The 24,405-nt window shown below is 39.2% G+C and overlaps 1 protein-coding gene across 12 annotated transcripts in view; it reads left to right on the top strand.

The window, feature by feature from the left end:
- Window positions 1-24,405, top strand: part of agrn (agrin) — a 294,150-nt gene that overhangs the window by 241,854 nt on the left and 27,891 nt on the right. For all 12 annotated transcript variants that reach the window (XM_065285836.2, XM_065285838.2, XM_065285837.2 and 9 more), the window contains 9 exons: window positions 2,780-3,136; window positions 5,597-5,722; window positions 12,078-12,205; window positions 14,587-14,701; window positions 15,904-16,023; window positions 17,177-17,515; window positions 19,383-19,575; window positions 19,661-19,876; window positions 20,236-20,465. In XM_065285836.2, the coding sequence (XP_065141908.1) occupies window positions 2,780-3,136; window positions 5,597-5,722; window positions 12,078-12,205; window positions 14,587-14,701; window positions 15,904-16,023; window positions 17,177-17,515; window positions 19,383-19,575; window positions 19,661-19,876; window positions 20,236-20,465 (1,824 nt within the window). The remainder of the gene's footprint in view (window positions 1-2,779; window positions 3,137-5,596; window positions 5,723-12,077; window positions 12,206-14,586; window positions 14,702-15,903; window positions 16,024-17,176; window positions 17,516-19,382; window positions 19,576-19,660; window positions 19,877-20,235; window positions 20,466-24,405) is intronic.

The following is a 24,405-nucleotide window of genomic DNA, read 5'->3' as shown; positions in this document are numbered from 1 at the left end:
GCTGATGGTGCTTAGCTTGTTTCGAACATTTTGTTAATCTCTTTCACCATCATCCAGCTCCTGTTATCTTTGATTTTATCACATTTTATTTAGTTTGGGATGTCGCGCATTTCTTTCTCTCTGACAGTCAACGTTTCTCCCAGCCAAAATACTCTCACGCATAGAGTCGTGTGGAAGAAACCCAAAGTCATTTTAATAGCAGCCTTTCAAAAACTAACTATACTGCTATGGTTGTGAAAATGACAATGATTTTTGCATCTCCTAATTGTGCACCCTGCCTCTCTGAAAAGCAAATGGAGCGTTAAACGTGATTAAGGCAAGCTTCCACTCAGCTGCATCCGTTGCCAGTTACTGCCTTAGTGCCACAAAATCCAGCGACTGAAGCTCCGCACCCCAGATCTCTCTTTCCCTTGGAGCTAACGCTACACTGGGCTGCTGAATGACAGGTGCAGCCGGTCGAATAAAAAAAACGTGTGCCGTGACACACACTGATAGCATCACAGCACTCCTGCACAAAGCTTACCATATCTACTCTCGCTCTCCCCTCTCGCCCGGCCTGTGACAGCCGGTCTGATAGATGTAGTATTTCTGTAAGGTATCGCATTTCACACCCCGTCAACTACTCGCTGTTCAAATGCGAGATGATTAGCATGTAATTAAGAGCCTGTGCTCGCATGTTATCAGGTTCCCAACCAAGTACTGTTAGCCTGTACACGGGGGATTCATTGAACACAAGGTTGTGTATTATTACCAGTGATTGCCCTTGTTCATATCTCGGCCCCTGTTGTAGCAACCTTCATTTTCAAAGTCTATAGGAGGTCTATTAAGCAAGACCACTTGTATAGTGAGATGTCACTTTGATTAATTGTGACAACTTGCTTTATATGTAGTGTGACAACATGCCCCACTGTGTGTCAGTTGTCGTTATTAAATCTTTAATTCTTGACTATAATGTTGGAAATGTTTAATAGACTGGATTGGATATGTATTTGCGACCCTGTTTGTGTAGTCCATGAATGTCTTATAATCAAAATTTGAGATTCAGTCACTATTTAAGATATTAAAGGGACCCTTCACTTTTTTTTTGAAAATATGCTCATTTTCCAGCTCCCCTACATTTGATTCTTACCGTTTTGGAATCCATTCAACTAATATCTGGGTCTGGCGCTACCATTTTTAGCATAGCTTAGCATAATCCATTGAATCTGATTAGACCATTAGCATCACGCTAAAAATAACCAAAGAGTTTTGATATTTTTCTTATTTAAAACTTGACCCTCCTGTAGTTACATCGTGCACTAAGACCGACAGAAAATTTAAAGTTGCGATTTTCTATGCCGATATGGCTAGGAACTATACTCTCATTCTGGCGTAATAATCAAGGACTTTGCTGCCGTAACATGGCTGCAAGAGGCGCAATGATATTACGCAGCAGCCGAAAATAGTCCCCTTAGTATCTTTCAATAGCAGGGGACTATCTTCGGGGACTAACTTTTAATTTTCTGTTGATTTTAGTACACGATGTAACTACAGAAGAGTCAAGTTTTAAATAGGAAAAATATCGAAAGTCTTTGGTTATTTTTAGGCGCGATGCTAATGGTCTAATCAGATTCAATGGATTGTGCTAAGCTATGCTAAAAGTGGTACCGCCAGACCCGGAGATCCACTGACTGGATTCCAAAACAGTAAGAATCAAATGTTTAACTCTAGGGAAGCTGGAAAATGAGCCTATTTTCAAAAAAAGTAGTGTCCCTTTAAGATTATATTTTCTCAGAATCTTCTTTACCTCATGTAAAATTATTTTATATAAAAAATAAGGTGTTTTCTCAGGCAGGGTCACATATATAGAAGCTGTTTTTCCAAAAAAAAATTACACCGTGAAATGTTCACTGGGGTAAAAAGTGTGACAACTAGCCCCAGACTCCCCTATATGAGTCTTTGAAGCTAAATCTTGCATTGGTAATGTCTTTCTTAACTTATAGCTGCTGCAGTGGAGAGGTTTGCGAGTGTGTTGTCAAGGCTGTGTTGGTTGGCGCTTCGACGGATGCCTGCATGAAGCGAGGGCTCGCTTTGAAGCCCCAGCTAAACCCTGCTTTTCTGCCCTATTTATATCAATCATTCATCACTAGAGGCTCTGGCTGTCTGTGATTAAAGTCTCCCTGCAGGAGGGCAACATCTGAATATGTATATATAATTCATATCTACAGGCACAAGCACACACGCTCATGTTTCCTCGTAGACGTGTAGATGAACCATATTTTGCAATCTAACACATATTCAGCGGTATGTAAACACTTCTGGTCAAGGCTCTGTTTATAGATTCGTTCAAGCTTTGCTAAAGGCCAGCTTTTAAAAAAGCTCAAAGAATCAAGCAGCTACCTGTTTTTTCCAAAAGGTACAGTTCATTACTTAGGGGGTAAATTAACGCTATGCCTTTTTCTTTGAAAGGGGCTCTTTGCAGGTGCTGGGATGTAATGTAGCTTAAATGATGTGATTGAACCAGGCTGTACTAGTGGGTTTATTCTTGGCATTTTCACGTATGTGATTTTGATATGAATCTGTGATGCATACAAAGCATTGCTCAGGATAAAGACACCCTGCTGGGCTCTTACAGACCATTGAGACTTTTTTAAATGGCAGGGAGAAAGAGGGTGTGACGATGTTGGTAGAAATGAAAGGTAGGAAAGCGACTAAAAAGTGTGTGTGGGGGGGTGAAAAGAAAAAAGTATTTCCATTTCCATTTATGCTTACCCATCATTCCATTCCTGCTTTCTCCCAGAATCCATTGAGCCGGAGGCCAAACCCACCTCCTTCCCAAATATCCCCCGCACCACCCCACCCTCTGCTTACGTCAAGAACACCGAACAGGACCATGGCCACACCATCGCCTTCACCACCACCTCAAGCTTTTACGATAATCCCGATGACAGCTCCGTGGTGGAGGCACTGCCACCTCCGAAAATTGAAATGGAAGAAGAACTCTCCACATACGAGCCCTCCACACCCTACACACCCACTCCATCGCCAGCCCTGAGCACCAGGCCTAGATTCTATGATGGATCGGGTAGCGGAGACCCCAGTGGGGACGACGACTTGGATGGTAGCGGTATGGAGGGGAGCGGAGAAGAGCCACTTGGTAATGCAGACCACTCAGTACATTCACCATATTCTATCATTTGTAAGAGGTTTAGGCGTAATTGTGAGGAACAGATGATAAGAGAAGATATGCGGACTGACCTTGAGTGTGAGATGACCTCTGCTTGAATTGTAATGTCATATCAATTTAACATTCCCCATTATCTCAGAGCCCATTATTATCTGAGGGGTTTTGACACCTGACATCAGCCGCAAAGGGGGCAATTTTCATTTGGAATCACTCAAATAATTCAACAAAATGACTAGCTTCAGTTTTCGATTTGGCTTAACCTTATGAGTAAGAATCTTTTGAAGGCCTTTTATAATGGAGACGGTATAACAGCTGTTGCTTTTTCTCACTGGAGCTACTTTAACTGGACAGAAAAGAAGTATATATAGTAAATATTTAAAGACTCTGTAAAATGTCTTAAGGAGCGCAGTTTTCCTTCTAGTGTTGACAAATTTTCCATAAATACATAATGTTGGTAAGTGATGAAATTAATGAAGACACTTAAAATAAATGCATTCCCAATGGGACTGTGTTTATCCCTATAGATCATTTTATTTTAATTTTAAATGGTCACAAAAACAATTTGTGGTCTGTTGTACCTGTATAGAAAGACATATCTAAATGGTCAATAAATGGTCCCTAATGGCGCTTTTTCATTGCATAATACCCCACAGTTTGGTTTGGGTCAGGTCGGGTCAGCTCACCTCACTTTGGCCTTGTTAGCTTTTCCATTGAGTTTAGTAACACTTCGGAGTGGGAGGGATTATAGGCGTGTCGTTATTTTTGCGCTGCCTACTTCTGTGACGACATACTAGTGAGAGCGTCGTCGTACATTCCCATACATTAATTTATTTCTCAGTCCGCCACAAATTTAAAATTGACCACCACAAATAGATGTTTACACATCGCGTTTATCACTACCTCTGTTTCACATGACAATTTCTGTACAAACAATATTGCGAATTGCGTATGTGCCACTGGTACGGTGTTCCTGTGGGTGTTTTTCATCGCTAAAGGGAGTTTGGGAACTTATATCAGAGCACAGATGACAAAATTTTTGCTTGAGACAGCGCAAGCTAGCATGAAGATAAAGCTAATCTTTTACGTTATAGCGATGATGACGTTGGTAGTGACGATTCTCTCAGACCAATCAGTGGTCTACAGTGTTTTTGGATCATGGGTTGGTGTCGGGTACTATGTACTGCACCCAGTGGAAAAGCCCCCAAAAGTGAGCTGACCCGACCCAAACCAAACCTTGGGGTACTATGCAATGGAAAAGCGCCATAACTCTCACTGGGCAGTATTCTTTAAAATATGTTCACCTTTGTTTGCACCTAAAGAGTTCATATTAGTTCCTCAGAGATACATATTGGTACCAAATGTATACATATCTGTGTCAAAGGGGTACTGCAACTGTGACAGCTTGGGACCATTATTTGACCTTTCACTGACAGTGCATAAAATTTCGATGACCTTAAAGCTATCACACATTAACTATAAGCCACTAATCTCCAAAATCTCCCATTTTTGTTTCATGGGGCCTTTGAAAACCCCCAGTTTATGAGATTATAGTCTCATGGTTGAGTCCTTTGTTGTTTTTGTGTCCTTCACCACAATGATTCACTAAGCAGACTATTTTTGCTCAGCTAATGCTATACACACACACAGTTTAACTGCCTGAACAGATAAACTAGAGAGCAGCAGGGCCTGAATATGCCGTTCATCAGATTTATTCTCTTGTCACTGTTGGAACGAAGCGCTTTTCGACAGACAACACGTGAAGCATGTCTGTCAACGCAATAGGAGGCGTCTCCTGGGACTTTCTGATGACTTTACGCCTCCCTGTGAACCAAAAGCCTGCTAGGCCGAAGAAGCGTGGCGGTCGACGTGCACTTCGGGAGGCTCATAAATTTGTACGGAGCCGCAGCGATGCTTTCCAAAATCATTTTCCACCACTCACTATCTCGTTCACATGCTGCCTTTATCATACCCACATAGCCCTTGAACATCTGACGGCTTTATGGCTTGTTTGGCAAGCAGGATATGGTTTTAATCTTTCGTATGTACTTGTAGGTGTCAGGCCGAGAGTTTTAACAAGCTATTGTTAGCGTCTGCATAAACAAGTCTAAAAAGTAGGAACACATTGAATAAGAGATAAAAGTGATTTTTCAGCTACTCGCAGATTGTTTACTGCAAATCAAATAGTCAACCATAGAGTCGTCTGCCTGTATAATTATTTACACCATAATTTTCTTGCTCATATCTACCACAACTTGACATTTTAATTGTTTTTTGCATTTGCAGAAACACAGAGATATTGTAATTAGTTTTAACCTACACTACAGGTGCCTAGAAAATCCTTGAAATAAGTACAGACAGATTCGTGGCTGTTAAACAGGTTTGGTAAAACCGTGTGACATTTGAGGCTATGATCTCCGTTTCTCTTTCCAGGTACAAAAGTAGCAACTACTACTCTTCCCACAGCAGAGGAACGGTCTTCATGTGACAACACACCTTTCGGCTGCTGTCCTGATGGGAAAACAGCCGCCATTAACTCCGACGGCACTAACTGCCCGTGTAAGTCTCCTACAAACATACTCAAACGCGTGTCTCTTGGGTTTTATTTTTTTGGACGCAAAGAACAGCATGTGTTTGTTTCCGAAACGTACCGTAAGACCAACCGTACGACTGAGCCGCCAGCAGCAATACTCTCTTTATCCTGAAAGATTTAGAGGGTGGTGAAGAGGACAGAGCCGGTAATGATGGGAAAAAAACTACAGTCTATGAGCACTTATTATCTCAGAGCAACCGTGTGGATGTTGATTTAGTGTGCCAGGATCTTTTCTGTTCAGCGGAGGCGAGGTAGCTGGTTCTGTGTCTGAGTGACTGAATTCAATTCACCAATAAAGTTTTTGTTTCAGTTCGGTTTCTAAACTCAGGTGGTTAACAGGATGCACAATTACGATTTGAATAAAAAAACTCGCGTAACAGTTAAGTTTTTATTTTGCGGTACATTTCATATTTCAGTACAAATTACCTGACCCTTTTACAGTTGGTAAACATTGTGACGTATTTGTGTGGGCGGGGCTTAGCTGGAGGCAGAAAGAGCCGCAGAGGCTATGTTGACAAGCTTAAACTGGCACGTTTTAGGAGGGATTTATTAAACATGGATGCAGAAGAAGTTTCGGATCTGTCCGAATATGTACAGTCACTGATTCTGCGGGACCGTGACAGGTATTTTTGTTAATTAACTCTTGCGATTTTAACCAGGTTTTAGATATTTCATAGACAACATATGAATTACTTTCAGGTGGATTTGGGTAATTTTGTCTAGGCTTACTGTCTTATGTAACCTATCACTGGGCTAACTATGATTAGCAATATGGATTATTTTAAGAGATCATTCAAACGATGGCATACACATCTATCGCTGTATGTTTGTTTAACATTTAAGCTAAACAATAGCGCGGTTGGCGACTTTTCACCTATAAAACAGAAACTTGCTGATTTGTACTAGATAAAACCAACACAACAGTACATATGCATAGATTATTTTACCTGATATGAAGTGTGCACTGCAAACACGAGTATTATTTATGCTCGTCTCCGTCTAGTCTGTGCGCCGTATTGCATTCAACCACAATTGTCTTCTTGATTTCTGTGAAGAAATGTCTGCCGGAATCCGGTAAAACTTTATTTTTGAACCAAAAGTGCTGTTCCTTCTAATCTGGCAGCCAAAAACACAACAAGATGACATTTCAAAGTCAAAAACTCAAACTTTAGCGCACCGGCTATGAGTTCCTACTTATTTTTTGCCTCCAGCTAGAGCGGTGACGTCACAGTGACGTGGGCTGTAAAAGGGTCTATTTACTGTAGTAAGTTGTAGTTTTAGTGAATGGAGGGAACTGTAGTAAATCATAGTATACTACAGTAATTAACATACTGTGTTTATGTATACTATCTTCTGTAGTAATAAATATACATAATTTATAAACTGTAGTTAATACTGTAGTATACTTCAGAATTTACTAGGTAACGCTTTACTTGAAGGGTTGTTCATAAGACTGACATGACACTTTCATAATCATAACACGTGTCATGAACATGAAGGAGATTTTATGCATGTTAAGTGTCATTCGCTTAAAGGAACACGCCCACATTTTGGGAATTTAGCTTATTTACCGTATCCCCCAGAGTTAGATAAGTCCATACATACCTTTTTCATCTCGTCTGACCCACCCCCTGCTAGCTTAGCTTAGCACAAAGACTGGAAGTGAATGGCTCCAGCTAGCAAACTGCTCCCAATAAGTGACAAAATAACGCGAACATTTTCCTATTTATATGTTGTGATTTGTATAGTTTGTGTACAAATAACAAGGTTGTTAGAGACACAGCCATCATTAAACAGTATACATACAGTATGCCCAAAATGTGGGCATGTTCCTTTAATGATGTCATTTTTGATGCTTGAGATGTTATGGCAGTTTCTCATAAACCAATACAATAATTATCAAACTTAAGAAACTACCTATCTTTATGGGTTAAAATTACATTAAACTATCATGTGGTTTGTTTGAAAATAAGCTGTCCTGAGGCCATTATAATTGTGTCTGATCACTTTTTATCAGTGATACAAATTGAACTTGTAATTAAAATGTCATTAAGTGTTAATAGTTAAAAAAGTTTTATTACAGACTTTGATATAGTAGACTTAATGACATTTTAATGACAAGTTCAATTTGTACCACTGTAGCTGAGGTCAAGAAAAATATTTGTGATGCTGTTATAAAGCAATTTTACAGAGTATTAATACTTTATGACATTTAAATGACAAGTAAATTTGTACCACTTCAGAAAATATTCATGACGTTGTTATAAAACTATTTGACAGAGTATTAACACTTAATGACTACATGTCCATACTCCGGCTAGATCATTGAGGTCGTCCAATTCAAGCATTGAGGATTTTCAGTGGCCTAAATTATGGAATGGTTTACAATTTCATATAAGAACAGCTCAAAATATAATGTTAACCCATAAAGTTAGGTTAAGTTTGATGAACAATCTGCTATAGACGGTTTCAGCAGTAACAACATAAACAAGCGGCTGTCATGGTCCGCACGTAACTTCCGGTAAACTCCGCTAAGAATAAATAACAACAAAGTTCTTTAAATGTAGTTTATTTACATAACAAGCAAAAAAACAACACATAGATGCCAAAACATTTGTTATTTTCAACGAGGCATTTGTTCAAGATATCAGTTTAGCAACTAGTCAGACCATTAAAAAAACTAAACCGGAAGTAAAGTTCGGATCCAGACGTGTATCGCGTCAGCGCACGTGCGTCTGATGAAACCGTCTATAGTATGTCGTGTATGACAGATTTATGACAAGTTATGTTGTCTTGGTAATGTCAAGTTGTCATAACAAAGAAACACAACTCAAACAATGTCACCTTTGCATTAAAAATTACATGAGCAAAAGACACTTAATGACAGTTGTCATAAACGTGCATAAAATCACCTTCATGTTCATGACATCTGTCATGCCATGATTATGAAGGTGTCATGTCAGTCTTATGAACACCCAATCAAGTAAAGTGTTACCATTTACTATTGTAAATTGTATTATGCTGTTGTATTATAGCAATTGGTACACTTTGTGAAAGTATACTAGTATTCTGTAGTATTAACTGTAGTTAATTAATAAACCATAGTAGATATTGTAGCATACTTTAGTATTTACTATAGTGAACTGTAAATTATAGTGTATATTTAGTGTATTTAATAATTACTACATTTTGTTAAAATATTATGCAGTTTTCTGTAGTATTGCCTATAGTGATTTTATAAACTGTAGTAAATATGGTAGTATACTTCAGTATTTACTAAAGTAAAATGTAGTAGCATACTGTAGTGTATTATAGCGATTAGTACACTTTGTTAATGTAGTATTCTTTACTATAGTGAATTGATCAACTGTAAAAAACACTGTAGTATACTTTTTACTATGGTAAGATTCAACAACACTAAAGTATCTAGGAATTTTATAACACTTTACTATAGTAAATATTAAAATATACTACAATATTTTATGTAGGTACTCATAAATAGTAGCATACCAATGCAGACGCAAGCATTGGTACTTATTTATTTATAAATCTATTTTGGGACAGCTGCCTCAATATCTATGCTCTCTTACTCAACATAAACCTCCTGGGGCTTACTCTCTGCGATCACAAGAATGGTACACTCTTTTAGTACCGTCAATACGAACAAAATTTGGCAAACATGCTTTTTGGTATGCAGCACCAAGCGATTGGAACTTTTTACAGAATATCATCAAATTACCTACCCTAGTGTCAACGAATATTTTTAAATCTCTTGTTACAGAGCTGTTAAAGGAAGAAATGAATTGTAAATGTTTTTAATCTGTACTAAGGATGTGCACATATCTTGTCTGATGTGTCTATTTTCTATTATTTTTTATTTTACTTTATTTTGTTTTTTTTTTTATTTCAATACTGTGTATTTCATCTTGGCCAGGTCACTTCTGAAAAAGAGATTTTTAATCTCAGAAAGTTCTTACCTGGTTAAATAAAGGAAATAATAATAATAATAAAAAAATACATTTACATTTAGTTATTTTACATGTATGTAGTTATTTACTAAACACGTTTATCCAAGAGCAACTGAATTTTTTTTTTTTATTGCACCTCAGTTGCATTCATCTGATGTTTGGCTACATCCGTTTCAATTATATTTAACCAATCAAATCTGACTTTTGCCCAACCGTAGTATCAGCAGCTATTGATAAAGCATTTCTACAAAATGTGTCCTGACTGGCATAAGACCAGAACTGTCCGCACACACAGACCTTTTTTTCACACCAGCCCCATCTATTTTATAAGAGCAGAAATTAGACACAATAGGGACCAATCAATACACGACAAGCATTGAGGGGCAGGCAGATGTTTTGTGTTCACTATATGGGGAACAGTAGGTCAAGCAATCATGTCTGTTCTTATATCCGTCAGCCAGGTCTCGTAACTCGCCATCGTTTATTGGCAAAGTGTCACGTCGGCCAGGGGCGAGAAAGCTGATGTCCAGTGCGCTCAGTCTTCTCTGGCAGCTTTAGCTCTCGCCACACCTCTCATGCACTAACTGAAGGATAACTTACTTCATCTGTCTAAAAACAGCCAGGGGTGCAGTTTACCTCCTGCTGCCTGACTGCTGTGTTATAGTGGTTTGTTTTCTCTGATGTTAAGTAAGTCGTAAAACAAGTTGTCTTAAAACAAATCTTCAGTTTGAATTTGCAAAACTAGCATAAATTAAGAAAATAATAGTAATTATAAAGTTCCTCGTTGTTTAAAAGGAAACCATCTGGATGCGCTGTAACCATAGATAAGGATAATTTAAATGAGCACATGCTAATGTGACACTGTGAGAATTTAGGACCACGTCAAAAGCCAGATGTACCCTTGTGTCTTTGCTCTCCGTGGGAAAGCCTAGTCCTCAGATGTTACCGATTTACAACATCACCGTTTCCCTCCATCTCTCTTCGCATTCAAATCTCCCCCATTTGCTCCTTTTTGAAAATCCCATCAGATAGGACGCGATGTGCGTCTGGGCAAAAAGACCCTTATCGTGCAGTTTTAACCAGCTTCTGTCACTCACACGTTCTCGGGATTAGAAGACAATTACGGCTATCTTTCATGATAATCATACGAGTGCTTATCCCGGTCCCAGCCAAGCTGGAGCCCGGCCGGCATGATTGATTTGGGCAATTTGTTCAGCTGATTACACGGTGCACAGAACCCAGCGTTTCTCTCCGCCTTTCTACAGTTGTGCTTCGCTTTTATTCATTATTTATTTCTCTCTGTCATGTAAAACTGGGCCTCTGATTGTACCTCACTTTTACCGCTTATTACTGTCAATGAAAGGTCAGCGATAAAAAAGGAATCTTTTGGGTATTCAGTATTACAGTAAGTTCAAGATTTAAGCTGTGTCGGCACTCGGCAGTATTAACAATATGACAGAATATGTAATAATATCACAGAATTAAAAAGTATGGTTAAGGTGAAGCACTAAATATTGAATGTTATACATGTTAGCATAAGTATAGTGCGAGGATCACTAACTAACATTGTCTGTTTAAAGTTATATTCAAACTTTTAACTTGGTTGGCATGGCTGTTACACACTAGCCAATGCAATGTGATGTAACAGTCTGTAACACATTGAATACATGAAATAACATTCATTTCCCAAAAGTTTATTCATATAGCTTGGGCAACTTTAACAACAAACAGATTTCACTGAATAATTCATGCAAATGCAAGTTTCAAAAGTGTGCTTTTAAAACATCTTGAACAGCGACTTGAGTTTATTTCACTTGTATGTGTGTTACAGTGCATTAATGCTTTTTCGTTTTAATAAACATTATGCCACAAATGCAATGTTACTTAAAATGACAGCTCACCCAAAAAGGTTTTTGGCTGAACTATCTCTTTAAACCAATGTTGAACCCATAGCTTTCAAACCGAGCCAGAAGATCTAAAACTTTCTTTTAACCTGCTTGTAGTACTTGTGATGTAAGTGTTGTGTTGTTTAAGTCTGCTGTGTATGTCTAACTGATCTCTCTTCACTCAGTCCTCCATGCCAACTTTTGGGAAGAGTCTCGGTCTGGTAAACTCCAGTTCATAACCCCCCACCTATACTCTCACTGTTGTCCATACTCTCACATACTTCCCTATACCCTCCAAATCCACACCTTACCCAACTCAATAACCCCACAGAGGGTCCATCACTAACTTACAGACTGCACCGACCACAAGTGTGTGAATCTGAGAGTGTGTGAGAACCAGAATTGTGTGTTTGGTTGGTTTAAAGATCTTCGATATAACCGCGTTTGCTTCCCTGCCTTCCATACAGCCACCATGCGTTTCAGTGGCATCCTGCACCTGGATAAGGTAGAGGGTCAAGAGGTCTTCTACACACCTGAGATGGAGGACCCCAAGTCAGAGTTGTTCGGCGAGACGGCCCGCAGCATAGAGAGCGCTGTGAGTATGTCGCATGACGCATAGCAGTGGGTCTCAGATCTTTTAGTTCTGGTGTCTTTTTTAGAGAGGTTCAGATTTAGTTCATGTATTTTTAATATTAAAGGGACAAAAATATGCTCATTTTCCAACTCCCCTTGAGTTAAACATTTGATTTTTACCATTTTGGAATCCATTCAGCCGATCTCCAAGTCTGGCAGTGCCACTTTTAGCATAGCTTAGCATAATCCATTGAATCTGATTAGACCATTAGCATCGCGCTAAAAATAACCCAAGAGTTTGATATTTTTCCTATTTAAAACTTGACTCTTCTGCAGTTACATCGTGTACTAAGACTGACGAAAAATTTTAAGTTGCGGTTTTCTAGGCCGATATGGCTAGGAACTACTGTATACTCTCATTCTATCGTAATAATCAAGGACTTTGCTGCCGTAAAATTTATTATTACGCCAGAATGAGAGTATAGTTCCAAGCCATATCTGCCTAGAAAATCACAACTTTTAATTTTCAGGCGGTCTTGGTACACGATGTAGAAAAAAAAGGAAAAATATTTAGAATCTTTGGTTATTTATAGCGTGATGCTAATGGTCTAATCAGATTCAATGGATTATGCTAAGCTATGCTAAAAATGGTACCGCTAGACCCGAAGATCAGCTGAATGAATTCCAAAACGGTAAAGATCAAATGTTCAACTCTAGGGGAGCTGGAAAATTTTCAAAAAAAGTGGAGTGTCCCTTTAAGTTTAGTTTATACTTTCAGTTAAAAGATAAAGAAGCAAACAGTATCTATGCCTTTGAAACCACAGTCATGGAAATGAATAAATAATATTTCCCAACTTTACTCTTGTGCAATCACCATAAAATGAACACTAAATATCAAACACTGGAAAGTTTCTGACAATCTGTCATTCCCTAGACAAGCTTTTCTTTAGTACGCCAGAAATGCTGACAACACTTTCAAATTTGTGATCAACCAAATCCTTGTTATTCAGTCCTCAAAGCAGTCCAAATTCTTTACAGAGTTTTATATTCTTCGTCTTCCACTATAAAAAGTATAGTGAAGGATTTGACGAATTGTCATCGGCTTGTTAACCCATTTTGGGCGTCTCTGAAATAAGGGTCAGCGTGATAATGAGTCCTACTTATCACTCTAATGTAAGCTAGCGCTGTGACCGAGATTTCAGACAGAAGTAATCGGCGATCCTCCTGACTGCAGACGTTAATCCCCCACACTTTGCTTTCTCAGTAAGGTCCAGATTTCAAATAAGGCGATGGGCAGCACAGAACCAGCAGTTGAAATGGTTTCACTGGCCTTGAGCGGGTTTTAATCCCTCTTCTCCTCCTCGCGTAATGACCTCAGGCTCAACTGAGCTGAGAGATTGCCGCAAACACCTCTCCATCCACGCCTCGGTATTCCCCCGCTGTCTTTTATCTTTTTTCATTTCATACCTTGTCTGCTGGGTTGTATGCAAGCTGCATATGGGGATGAGGGCAGTTTCTGGGTCACCGTGTCCGTCGGGCTGAGGCAGCAGCCTTTGTGGCGGTGATCTCTGCTGAGATTGAGGTTTTTGGAGGGGAGGTTGCGACTCCTTTTTATATTCCCAGCATGGTCCAAATGTAAAATGAGCTTGTGGGGGTGTCAGGCCAAAGGTAAAATCTATTGTGTGCAAGTTTTTTCTCTCTTTTCTCTTTTTTGAATTCAAGTGCAACATTTTCAGAGCGGAGAAGGGAATCAAAAAGTCATTTGTGTAATTGTGTTTATTTTTCTTTGCTTAGTAGTGTGTGTTTATCGTTTGTTCACTTAGCATTTTATTGCAAACTCCCATTTAGATTTTTATTTTGGTTAGCAAAAATATTTGAATTGCTAGTTTATCCCTTTGTGATAGTTTTAGTTAACAGCTAATAACCTTGAGCTGCGCAGACATTGGAAAGCAGCGTTGTCTGCGCTCATCTAATTAAAAATTACTTGTTTTGCTGTAGTCATGGCCTATGTGGGGCATCTGTCACTCTTGTAGCTTTGAAAAAAATATAAGTATTAATATAATTATTCACTTTTTGGGAGGCAGCAGTGACCAAATTGGTGACAGAAGGCTCCTCCGCGTACTGTATCATAAGCTAAAGCGATTCTAAACGGGCATCGTGGTAAGCTGACATTTACCGCTGACATCAAAACGTGTTCATGTAATTACTTCTGTGCTGTAGTTAAATGTCAATTTGTGCACCGAGACCCAATAGGGTTCAGCAGAGGTTTTTTTTTCCAGTGACACAGTTTCTAGTCCCATAGAGGAATTTGATGTTAACAAGAACTAGAGCAACATACACTATTAAGCTTATTAAGTGTCTTTTTGTATTGTTCCTCTCTTCTTATATTCACAATCTCTCCAGCTGAATGAGCTTTTCCGTAAGTCTGACGTCCAGAAAGACTTCCAGAGTGTCCGGGTGAAGAATCTGGCCCCTAGCAACTCTATAATAACCTTCGTAGAAGCCCACTTCGATCCAGGTAAAGTACAGTAACCAAGTTTTCCAAAGACTGTTTGCTAAAATATGAAGGTTGTGGGCTCTGCACTGTGCACTGTTTATTTCTTATTTCTCACTTCAAACCGCCTCTAATTTATTTCTGAAGCAAAGAAAGTGTGACGTACGCTCCTCTCACATCAAAATTCCCTCCTTTAGAAACATGCCCGCGGCTTGAAACATAAAGCACATAAACTCCCTCGTACTGTATGTTTGAAAAAATTCAATATTGCCGAATAAAGCATTTTAGTTGTGTAAAAAATCCCTTAAGATACAGCTGTGGCGTTTTCTGTAGGCTGGATGAGCGGTCAAAGTGTGAGCCCTCTTTAGTGATGTAATTTATCAGCTGGGGTTTTTTGAAAAAGCTGCTTTATTTCAGCCTCCACGTCTTTTCGTGCTTTTAAGACCCTCCAGGCGTCTCTGCAGCTGATAAAAATCTCCTATACTGTTCTCTTTTATTGGTCCTCTTCAGCGACACAAGAGCACAATTCTAGCACAAGCGCCTGTCATAAACGCGGTCTGCGGTGGCCAGTAACAGGGCCATCTGTGGATGTGTTATTAGACTGTTTCATCCCAGCGTCCCTGAAATTCAAGAACGGCTTTCCCAAGGGCCTGATACACACTGGCTTTCTGTATATATTTGCAATATGTTATGTCAAGTGGGAGGGTCCTGGGGAAGAGATGGAGGGCTGGTTAGTGTTTTCATCATGCTCTGGTGTGCGATTCGTTCACCCTTGCCTCTGGCACCTCGGCATGTGGTGCCATCACAAAAAGGCACAAAATCACTCTCATGCTCCTTTTTTGGACCGCTCCCCATTGGTGGAATGACCCGCATATCTCTACAAGATCAGTTGAGTTGTTAACCATCTTCGTGAATCGGCTAAAGACAAATCTTTTCATCTACACCTGACTCGGTACTACACCAATACTAATACTTAATTATGTTCCCTCCTACTCTTATCTTTTCTACTCTTTCACAAAAACAATTATAAAAAAAAAAAAATTATGGCTTCTTGTATTGCGTTAGGTTAACTGAGATCAGGTTCAGAGCAATCACGCACTGTTGCACTTTTGTTGATTTGATTGCTTCCATTTCTTCCCTCATTTGTAAGTCGCTTTGAATAAAAGCGTCTGCTAAATGACTACATGTAGATGTATTATAATTATTGTGTTCTTATTGTAATGCAGACACAACTTTCAGTGTGGAAGACATTGAGGGCGCTCTTCTCAAACAGCTCAAGGCATCTAAAGACACTGGGATTGTTGTGAAGAAACCAGAGGAGGAGAACATCCGCATCACCAACTATGGTAGCTAGACTTTTTAAGCACAATTGCTAAACTGTTCGCCTTAAATGCTTATATCTTCTGTATGTTGATTCATACCAAAATGCTTTTTTGCATAATTGTGTTCAACACATGAAAACGTCTCAGGTTACGTATGTAACTGTTGTTCCCTGAAAAGGGAACGTGACGCTGCGTCTTCCTTGCCATACTTCTTGTGTCCCTGTAACGCCCTCTTGGGCAATATTTCTGATAGCGATATACTTCCTGGCTCTCGCGTCACCCTGTCTTTGTCGTTAAGCCTCACCATTGGTTGAATTTGATATGCACATTCAGACGCACTTACCCCTGGAGGTGTCCCCAAAGTGTCACCGCAGTGACGCAGCGCAAGTTCCCTCGAAAGGGAACTGTAACAATGTATCTTAAAAGGTAACATGATGTAACCTTGCTCTCACTTGAAATGTGTCCCCACATTTAGTCCTTGAATTTGAGGGTATTGGACCTGGAAAGTCCTTGAAAGGTCCTTGAATTTGAAGTTAACTACGGTGTGGGAACCCTGTGGGAGGTATTTTGAGCTAAAACTTGTTTGGGGACACCAACGATTTATTTTACATTTAAAAAAATGTCCCCTTTAAGTTGACCATAATGGCAAAATATACTGAAATGGATGATACAAAGTCATGATTTATTTCTATACATTGGTCACTGCCATTGGTCACCATTTGTTTGCATTATACCTGTATAATAAATAGTCATTCTGCTAAATGCTAAATATCTGCTTTTGTGTTGCATGCAAGAAAGTTTGGATTTGAAAAAGTTATAAAAGTTTTACAGAAATGTCATATTTGGGTAAACATATTTTTTTTACAAAAGAAAATGAAGCTGTGAGAAATAGATGCGTGGTTTGTTAAAAAAAAATGTATTCCATCTATTCCTCACAACCCATGTTTTCCAGAATAAGTATTTTTAGGGGTTTACGGTTTTTTGTGTGTTTTTTATGTTTTATAAGATAATACTGGTACATTTAGATACATACATTTATGCATTTGACAGGTGCTTTTATCCAAAATGTGTTTCCTTTGGATTGAACCCATCTTTTTTGCGTTACTTGCGCAATGCTCTACCAATTGAGCAACCCATTGGTACAACCCATTGAATAGGCTGTGCTTCTCTTTAATAGGTCTTTCAGTTGTTCCGTTCTTCACCACCACAACGACCACTGTGGCATCCGTCACAACTCTTGCCCCCACCACGTTGCCTCCCAGCACTGCCTTTACCACGCTTTACCCAACCACCAGACGACCTTTCTTCACCCGCAAGACCACCACACCAGCACCGGCCACCACTGCACCCACCCAGGTCCCCACCTCAACACTTTCTGCGAGGACCAGGCCAGTGGTTCACGCCAGCAGACCCTGCGACTCTCAGCCCTGCCGTCATGGTGGAACCTGCGAGGAGGAGGGAAGTGACTTCACCTGCATCTGTCCTGCTGGGAGAGGAGGAGCTGTCTGTGAGAAAGGTAAGGAAGGATACAAAATAAAGTCTATTAGAAACAGCAAACTGGATAAGGATTTTATATCAAATCATAAGAAAAAGCCACTTTTAAGGGCTTTAAAAACTGCTTTGAATTATACAATATTTTGTGACTCGTATCCACCAAATTCTCATGATTTGAAAGGGAAACTCCACTTTTTTTGAAAATATGCTAATTTTCTAGCTCCCCAGAGGTAAACATTTGATTTTTACCATTTTGGAATCCATTCAAGCTGATCTTCGGGTCTGCCGGTACAATTTTTAGCATAGCTTAGCATAATTCATTGAATCTGATTAGACCATTAGCATTGTGCTTAAAACTAACCAAAGAGTTTTGATATTTTTCCTATTTAAAACTTGACTCTTCTGTAGTTACATCGTGTACTAAGACCGACATAAAATTTAAAGTGATTTTCTAGGTCAATATGGCTAGGAACTATACTCTCATTCTTGTGTAATAATCAAGGAGTTTGCTGCCGTAACATGGCTGCAGGAGGTACAATGATATTACGCAGCAGCCAAAAACAGTTCCCTGCTATTAAAAGTAACCAAGGGAACTATTTTCAGGCAGTGCGTAATATCTTTTACAGCAATGCTAATGGTCTAATCAGATTCAATGGATTATGCTAAGTTATGCTAAAAGTGGTACCAGACCCGGAGATCAGGTAAAAATCACATTTTCAAAAAAGTGGAGCGTCTCTTTAAATGGTTTAGTATTGAGTGTTTTTTGTATTTCCCCTTTCTCCCATTAGATTAGCATGATTGTAATACAGTAATTTATACAACATTACAATAAAAGCATTGCCTAATGCAATGTTTATCTGAAAAGTAATTTAAAGTTAATGATAATACAATTACTACTATACTGTATATCGCATTGCCGTAAAAAAGCATGAGCATTACTGCAATGACTGGATAGGGGACGTGCTTTAAATAATGTTAAAAATAATGTCACTGAGCAAAGAAATGTGTTAATAGTGTTATTAAAATAAGCTTTTCTTTGCTTCATTGCTTTATGTAAAATAAATTTTCTTCTGATTTTGGGGTGAAATATGGCTTTGACATTTTTGATACAGTAGCTTAATTCAGAGCCCCACGCCTTACAAAGTCGCAACCGAAACATATTTCAAATTTTCAATTATATTGTAATGTTTTATAATTGTAACAGGCAAATCAAATTTTCATTATTTGGGCACATTCACGATTCAAATAAAACTTGACAGACTTTCCATTTCAAATTGCAGTCGTGCTGTGGTGCTGAGGAAGTTTCAGCTCACTTCATTCTCTCTGTTGGCGGTATTGAGATATGAAACTACCTTTTGCAGCTGTGTCAGGTTATAATTGACACTAATTACATCAATGAACTTTAGCTGGTATCAAACCACTATGAGGTGAAAAGAAGCCACTAATTAAATGCTTGTAATCGTCCCCCAACACTTCCTCTGATCAATCGGCCCATTAAGGAGTGATGAAGAGAGAAGGCTTCATCAGACTTGCATTCTCCTGAGAAAAGGGTGAGAGACAGCCAAGAACAGAGAAAGAGAGAGAGAGAGAGATACGTCTGAGCGTGAGGATTTTGTCTGGAATGTAAATGTCAACCGAGAAATGCCCTGGGAGAATATGCAATTTCTTAAAGATGTGCTCATTGTATATTTTTTAACCCTGGGATATATAACAAATACCACGTGAACGGCAAAATCCAACACTCGCCATTTCACTGTTACGTATCTGTGTTATCTGAAAGACACACTTGAGTAGAATTTTGTTTGTGACTCTATCAGTAGAGAGCAGACTGAGTTTGAGACCCGCTGATAACCTGTTGTTATCTGTTTTCTACCTTCTGTCCTACTCAGTTATAAAGTATTTTATACCATCCTTTGGTGGCAAGTCCTACCTGGCTTTCCCAACCATGAAGGCCTACCATACTGTACGTATCGCCATGGAGTTCAGGACATCTGAGACTACAGGAATATTGCTTTACAATGGGCAGAACGGCAAAAAGGACTTCCTGTCTCTCTCCCTGGTTGGAGGCAAGGTGGAACTGAGGTACATAACCGACTGAAATGTATGTACTATGAACTAAATTTGATATGTTGTTCACAAAAGTCTTCCCCCTTTCTTGGTTTTCTAGGTTTAACACAGGTTCTGGGACAGCTTCAGTCATCAGTAAAGTCCTGGTAAAGCCTGGTCGCTGGCATCAATTAGTGGTGGTCCGTAACAGACGTAACGCCATGCTTAGCGTGGATAACGAACCAAGTGTCGAAGGACAGAGTCCCCCGGGTACAGACGGACTTAACCTGGACACGGACCTTTTCATTGGAGGAGTTCCTGAAGACATGATACCAGAGTAAGCCTCAAGTTAGAAGCCATTATAAACGATATGAAGACTAATAACCCACTGCGTTCACTGTTGGAGATCTTCTTGCACATAGGCAGAAACTTGCCAGAGAAAGTAATTTGACTTAATATGATCGAGCAGAAATAGCCAAATCAAATTAGCGTCAATCAGAGATGTTTTGAAACACCTCTCATGCTCTCATGAATTTAATTGAATGTTTGTCTGACTGTGCTGAGTCAAGAAAGCAGTTTATTTTCTCGGATAAGAAGAAATAGCAAACTAGCATAGATTTTTTTAGGCATGAAATACTCAAGTCGTTTTGTTTTCATTTGAGGAAATATGAAGCACTGACAGCTGTTAACTTTCAGTGTGAAGGAGAGGACATCCGTCACCACAGGACTGGTGGGCTGCGTGCGCATGTTGGACGTCAACAACATGGTCTATAACCTTCAGGAGAATGGGGGCAGCGTTCTGTATGGCTCAGGTGTGGGCGAGTGTGGCAACAATCCGTGTTTGCCAAACCCCTGCAAGAATGGAGCTTCATGCCAAGTCAAAGAAGCCGAGGTGTTCCACTGTAAATGTGTCAATGGTTTCTCTGGTAAGTGCTGTCTTTAATCTTCTGTTCTTTGTTAAAGGCACATTTAAACAATAACAACTGCATTAAAAACAGAAAAGGTTAACCTTGTGTTTTTTGCATACACACAACAACATTGTCAAAAAGATTCCTGTTGACACTTATCTACAAAAACAAAAAACTATATTATTGTACTCCAGGCCACGCATATGCACCTGCACACATAGGGCCCTATTTTAAAGCGACACCAAAGAGTTTTTTTACCTTAAAATAACGTTTCCAAAAAAGTTTCAGTCGTTCATCCACTCGAAACAGGGTGAACGGAAATTTCACATTCGCTTTGCAGCCCTCTATCGGCCAAAACCGCACTAAAGAAGTTTCCAACCGTCGGGTCGCGGCCCTTGTAGTTCGAGTGAAAACTACGAAATCTTGCTTTACGGCAGACCTACAATCCAATCAGAGCCAGCTTTGCTGCAGTAGGCTAAATTATTTACGACATTGGTAATTGACAATTCCGTTTCCAACCTGTAGGGGGAGCAAAGAGCAAAAACTCCTTAGTGTTGCTTTAAACATGTCGAGAGCCGATTCCGAAAAATGTCAGCACTTGGACAGCGCCGTGAGGGTTTTGAAAAGCATTTCTTAAAAACAGTTTTCATCTCAGCATAGCCACAGTTCAAACTCATCATATACAATAAATCCGTGGGGTAGCATTTAAAAAAAAAATTTAAAAATAGATGCAATATTTGCATTTGTTTAAAGAAAAACATGCAATTACTTACCAGGCTACAGCAGGTGAAGCAGCTCTTTAAGCTAACTTAGGTCTCGTAATCGGTCCTTATTTATGTCCAAGAGACTCAATAATAATCGTTTATATTTTAATCTTTTCATTTTTCATATTTAAAAACATTTGTGTGCTGCTGCGCATCCATGTGTGTGATAAGCAAACGCGTGTTGTCATCCCATTTGTAGGTGCATATTGCGCTCAATAAATAACAAAAACAATATTGTGCCATTGACTTTAGACCAGGTTTTAGTTGGTCAATGGTGTAGTTTATTTTAGTTGCAATGCGCCAACAATGCGCCTGAACACGCCTCTTTCTTAGACCAGAACGCCCATGTGCGAAAAATTGTACGCAAATGCATTTGCTATTATAACAATGTGGTGCTTAACATGAAAAATGGTGAAAGCATGAGCAGAAACACAGTCCTGTAGGTCCTGTAGTCCTTGTTGTTATGATTGGCATGTCTGTAGACTGAAAGTGTATTCTTTCAGTCTACAGGATGTCGCAGGATGTCACCATTTTTACAGATTTGCATTTTTGTTGTCTACATGGAAACAATAATGGTGCCATTTTTTAAAAACGTATATATTAAAGCTCATTTGAGAACCCCAAACCATGTTGTTGAGTAAACAAACAGCCAAAATGCGTAAACTTTTTTTGGTCGTGTAAATGGCCCCCAAAGCTGTGAAATTTTAGCATTACAAGTCGGACTAAGCAGAAATGATTGACTGGCGATTCTTATGGGTATCTTATCAGTAAAGCCGGTTTCGTGATAAGTAGTAGATCGCCATCACCTGCTTTCAGATGGAGCGCCATTTACTACACAGCCGTATTTCACCGAGAAGCTAGGAAAAATCGCATACATTATGGAGGCGATTTGTCCACGATTATGAACACGATTTTTCCTAGCTTAAAATACGGCTTTGTATAGTAAATGCCGCTCCATTTGAAAGCAGGTGATGGCGATCTACTACTTATCACGAAACCGGCTTTACTGATGAGATACGCAGTTGATTTATAACCCAATGCTACTGTTTGGGTATTTTCAAACAAGTTTGACAAAAAGATGCCCCCCCAAACAAATGACAATTAAAGAGTAGTGCAATTTAAAAAAGTGATGCAGAAACGACACACGTCCCCTTTAAATATGTGAAACGTTATGGGCCGTAGTTATGCATTGAGTGGTTGTTTCAGTTCTGTCTATCTGGACTTGACTGTATTGATGAAAGATTATACAGGGCAAAGTGTGCATGTCTAATCAATTTTTAGTCTTACGTGTATGGTAAGACAAATGAATGTTTACCTAAATATTCGAGGGCAGCGAGGACAAACACAGAGAAAATTCGAAAATGCAGCTTCTCCCTGCCTGAATATACCAGGCATAGAAAACATATTTTGCAAACCTATAACTGAATAGGAGAATAATAAATATGTATTATATTTTTACCAGGTTGTTTATGCCTAATATGCTTCAGATTGTTTTTATTTATGTCCCACAGATTTCTTAATGAATGAAAACGCAGACGTTTACAGAAACAGACTAGTCTTGCAGATGTAGTACTCTGTGTTTGACACAGATACATCTTTTTTTTTAATAATGTGATACATGTGTTGCAATAGTTGGCAATACCCATCACTACTCCTGCTATTGCATAGCAGATATTCAAGCTTCATATGACCTGTTTCTGACAGGTCCTTTACCAATAACCTTACGTTTTATAGATATAACCATAGAAACCAGCCAGCAAAAGTAGCAATTTTCTCTTTGTTTTTTTTCTCCATTTTGCAGTGTTGCTTCAGACACTTGAAATATTGCCCAGAGTAAATTGCGCTGTTGTTCTGCTCACAAGCCTTTATTGAACAAGCTTTATAATAATACAGTTCAATATCTTCCACTTTATTTCAGTGCTGAAGAACGATTGGTATTAGGTGTGTAGGAAAATGAAGACCCTTTGAAGTAGAAGTGTACACAAAGAAATTGGCCAGAGGGATAAATATGTGGCATAACCTTTAATGTTTAAAGAGCATGATTGTAAGTTTGAGGGCTGCTGCGCTGTCTTCGTGATAAAACAGCCTTAGAGTTTCAGAGCAAGAGAAAGACACCTAGAATATCTCAGAACACAGCGGGAGCTTTCATTACTGCATGCAGTGGTTGCTGCCCGTGGTGTGATCTCATACAACGCCCGACGTGAAGATGGGAGGGCTATGATGAAGCCGAAAGCACTGACCTGATGCACTTTTAGTCAGAATGCTGCTCTGTGCTTCATCTTAAACTGTATTATTTCAGATTTCTGTTGGAAAATATCCTTGGTTGGTCCAAGTGACTTCTTGTCTTTTTTTGGTTTGGGTCTTCATTCACTCAAACATAAACTCAGTGTTCAGTAATCCAGCCTTGGTCAGTTCAGGGTTCCCACGGGTCCTTGAAATCCTTGAAAGTTTGTGAATCTGGGAAAAAAATTTAAGGCCCTGGGAAGTTTTTGAAAATATACATACGTAGATACAGGTCATTGAAAGTGCTTGAATCTATTTTGTGCAAGAAGTTTTCTGAAAAAAAATCCATATTATTCCCTGTGTAGTGTAGGATAATTTCATTAAAATTCTAGACTTTTTAAGCACACGTGCTAAACTGTTCGCTTTAAATGCTTATATCTTCTGTATGTGAATGTTGATTCATACCAAAATGCTTTTTTGCATAGTTGTGTTTGACACATAAAGTCTTGGGTTACGTATGTAACTGCTATTCCCTGAGAAGGGAACGAGACGCTGCGTCTCCCTTGCCATACTTCCTACGTCCCTGTAACGCCGTCTTTGGCAATATTTCAGATAGCAATATACTTCCTGGCTCCCGCGTCACCCTGTCTTTGTTGTTAAGCCTAACCATTGGTTGAATTTGATATACACATTCAGACGCACTTACCACTGGAGGTGTCCCCAAAGTGTCACTGCAGTGACGCAGCGCGAGTTCCCTCAAAAGGGAACTGTAACAATGTATCTTAAAAGATAATACGATGTAACATTGCTCTCACTTGAAATGTGTCCCCACATTTAGTCCTTAAATTTGAGGGTATTGGATCACGAAAGTCCTTGAAAGGTACTTGAATTTGAAGTTAACTAAGGTGTGGGAACCCTGTCAGTAATTGTTTGATCTAAAACCCAATTTCATGAAAATGTAAATATGTGCT

Source organism: Paramisgurnus dabryanus, chromosome 21 (assembly GCF_030506205.2).
Source record: "Paramisgurnus dabryanus chromosome 21, PD_genome_1.1, whole genome shotgun sequence".
Taxonomy (NCBI): domain Eukaryota; kingdom Metazoa; phylum Chordata; class Actinopteri; order Cypriniformes; family Cobitidae; genus Paramisgurnus; species Paramisgurnus dabryanus.
This window is presented reverse-complemented; position numbering and strand designations above follow the sequence as displayed.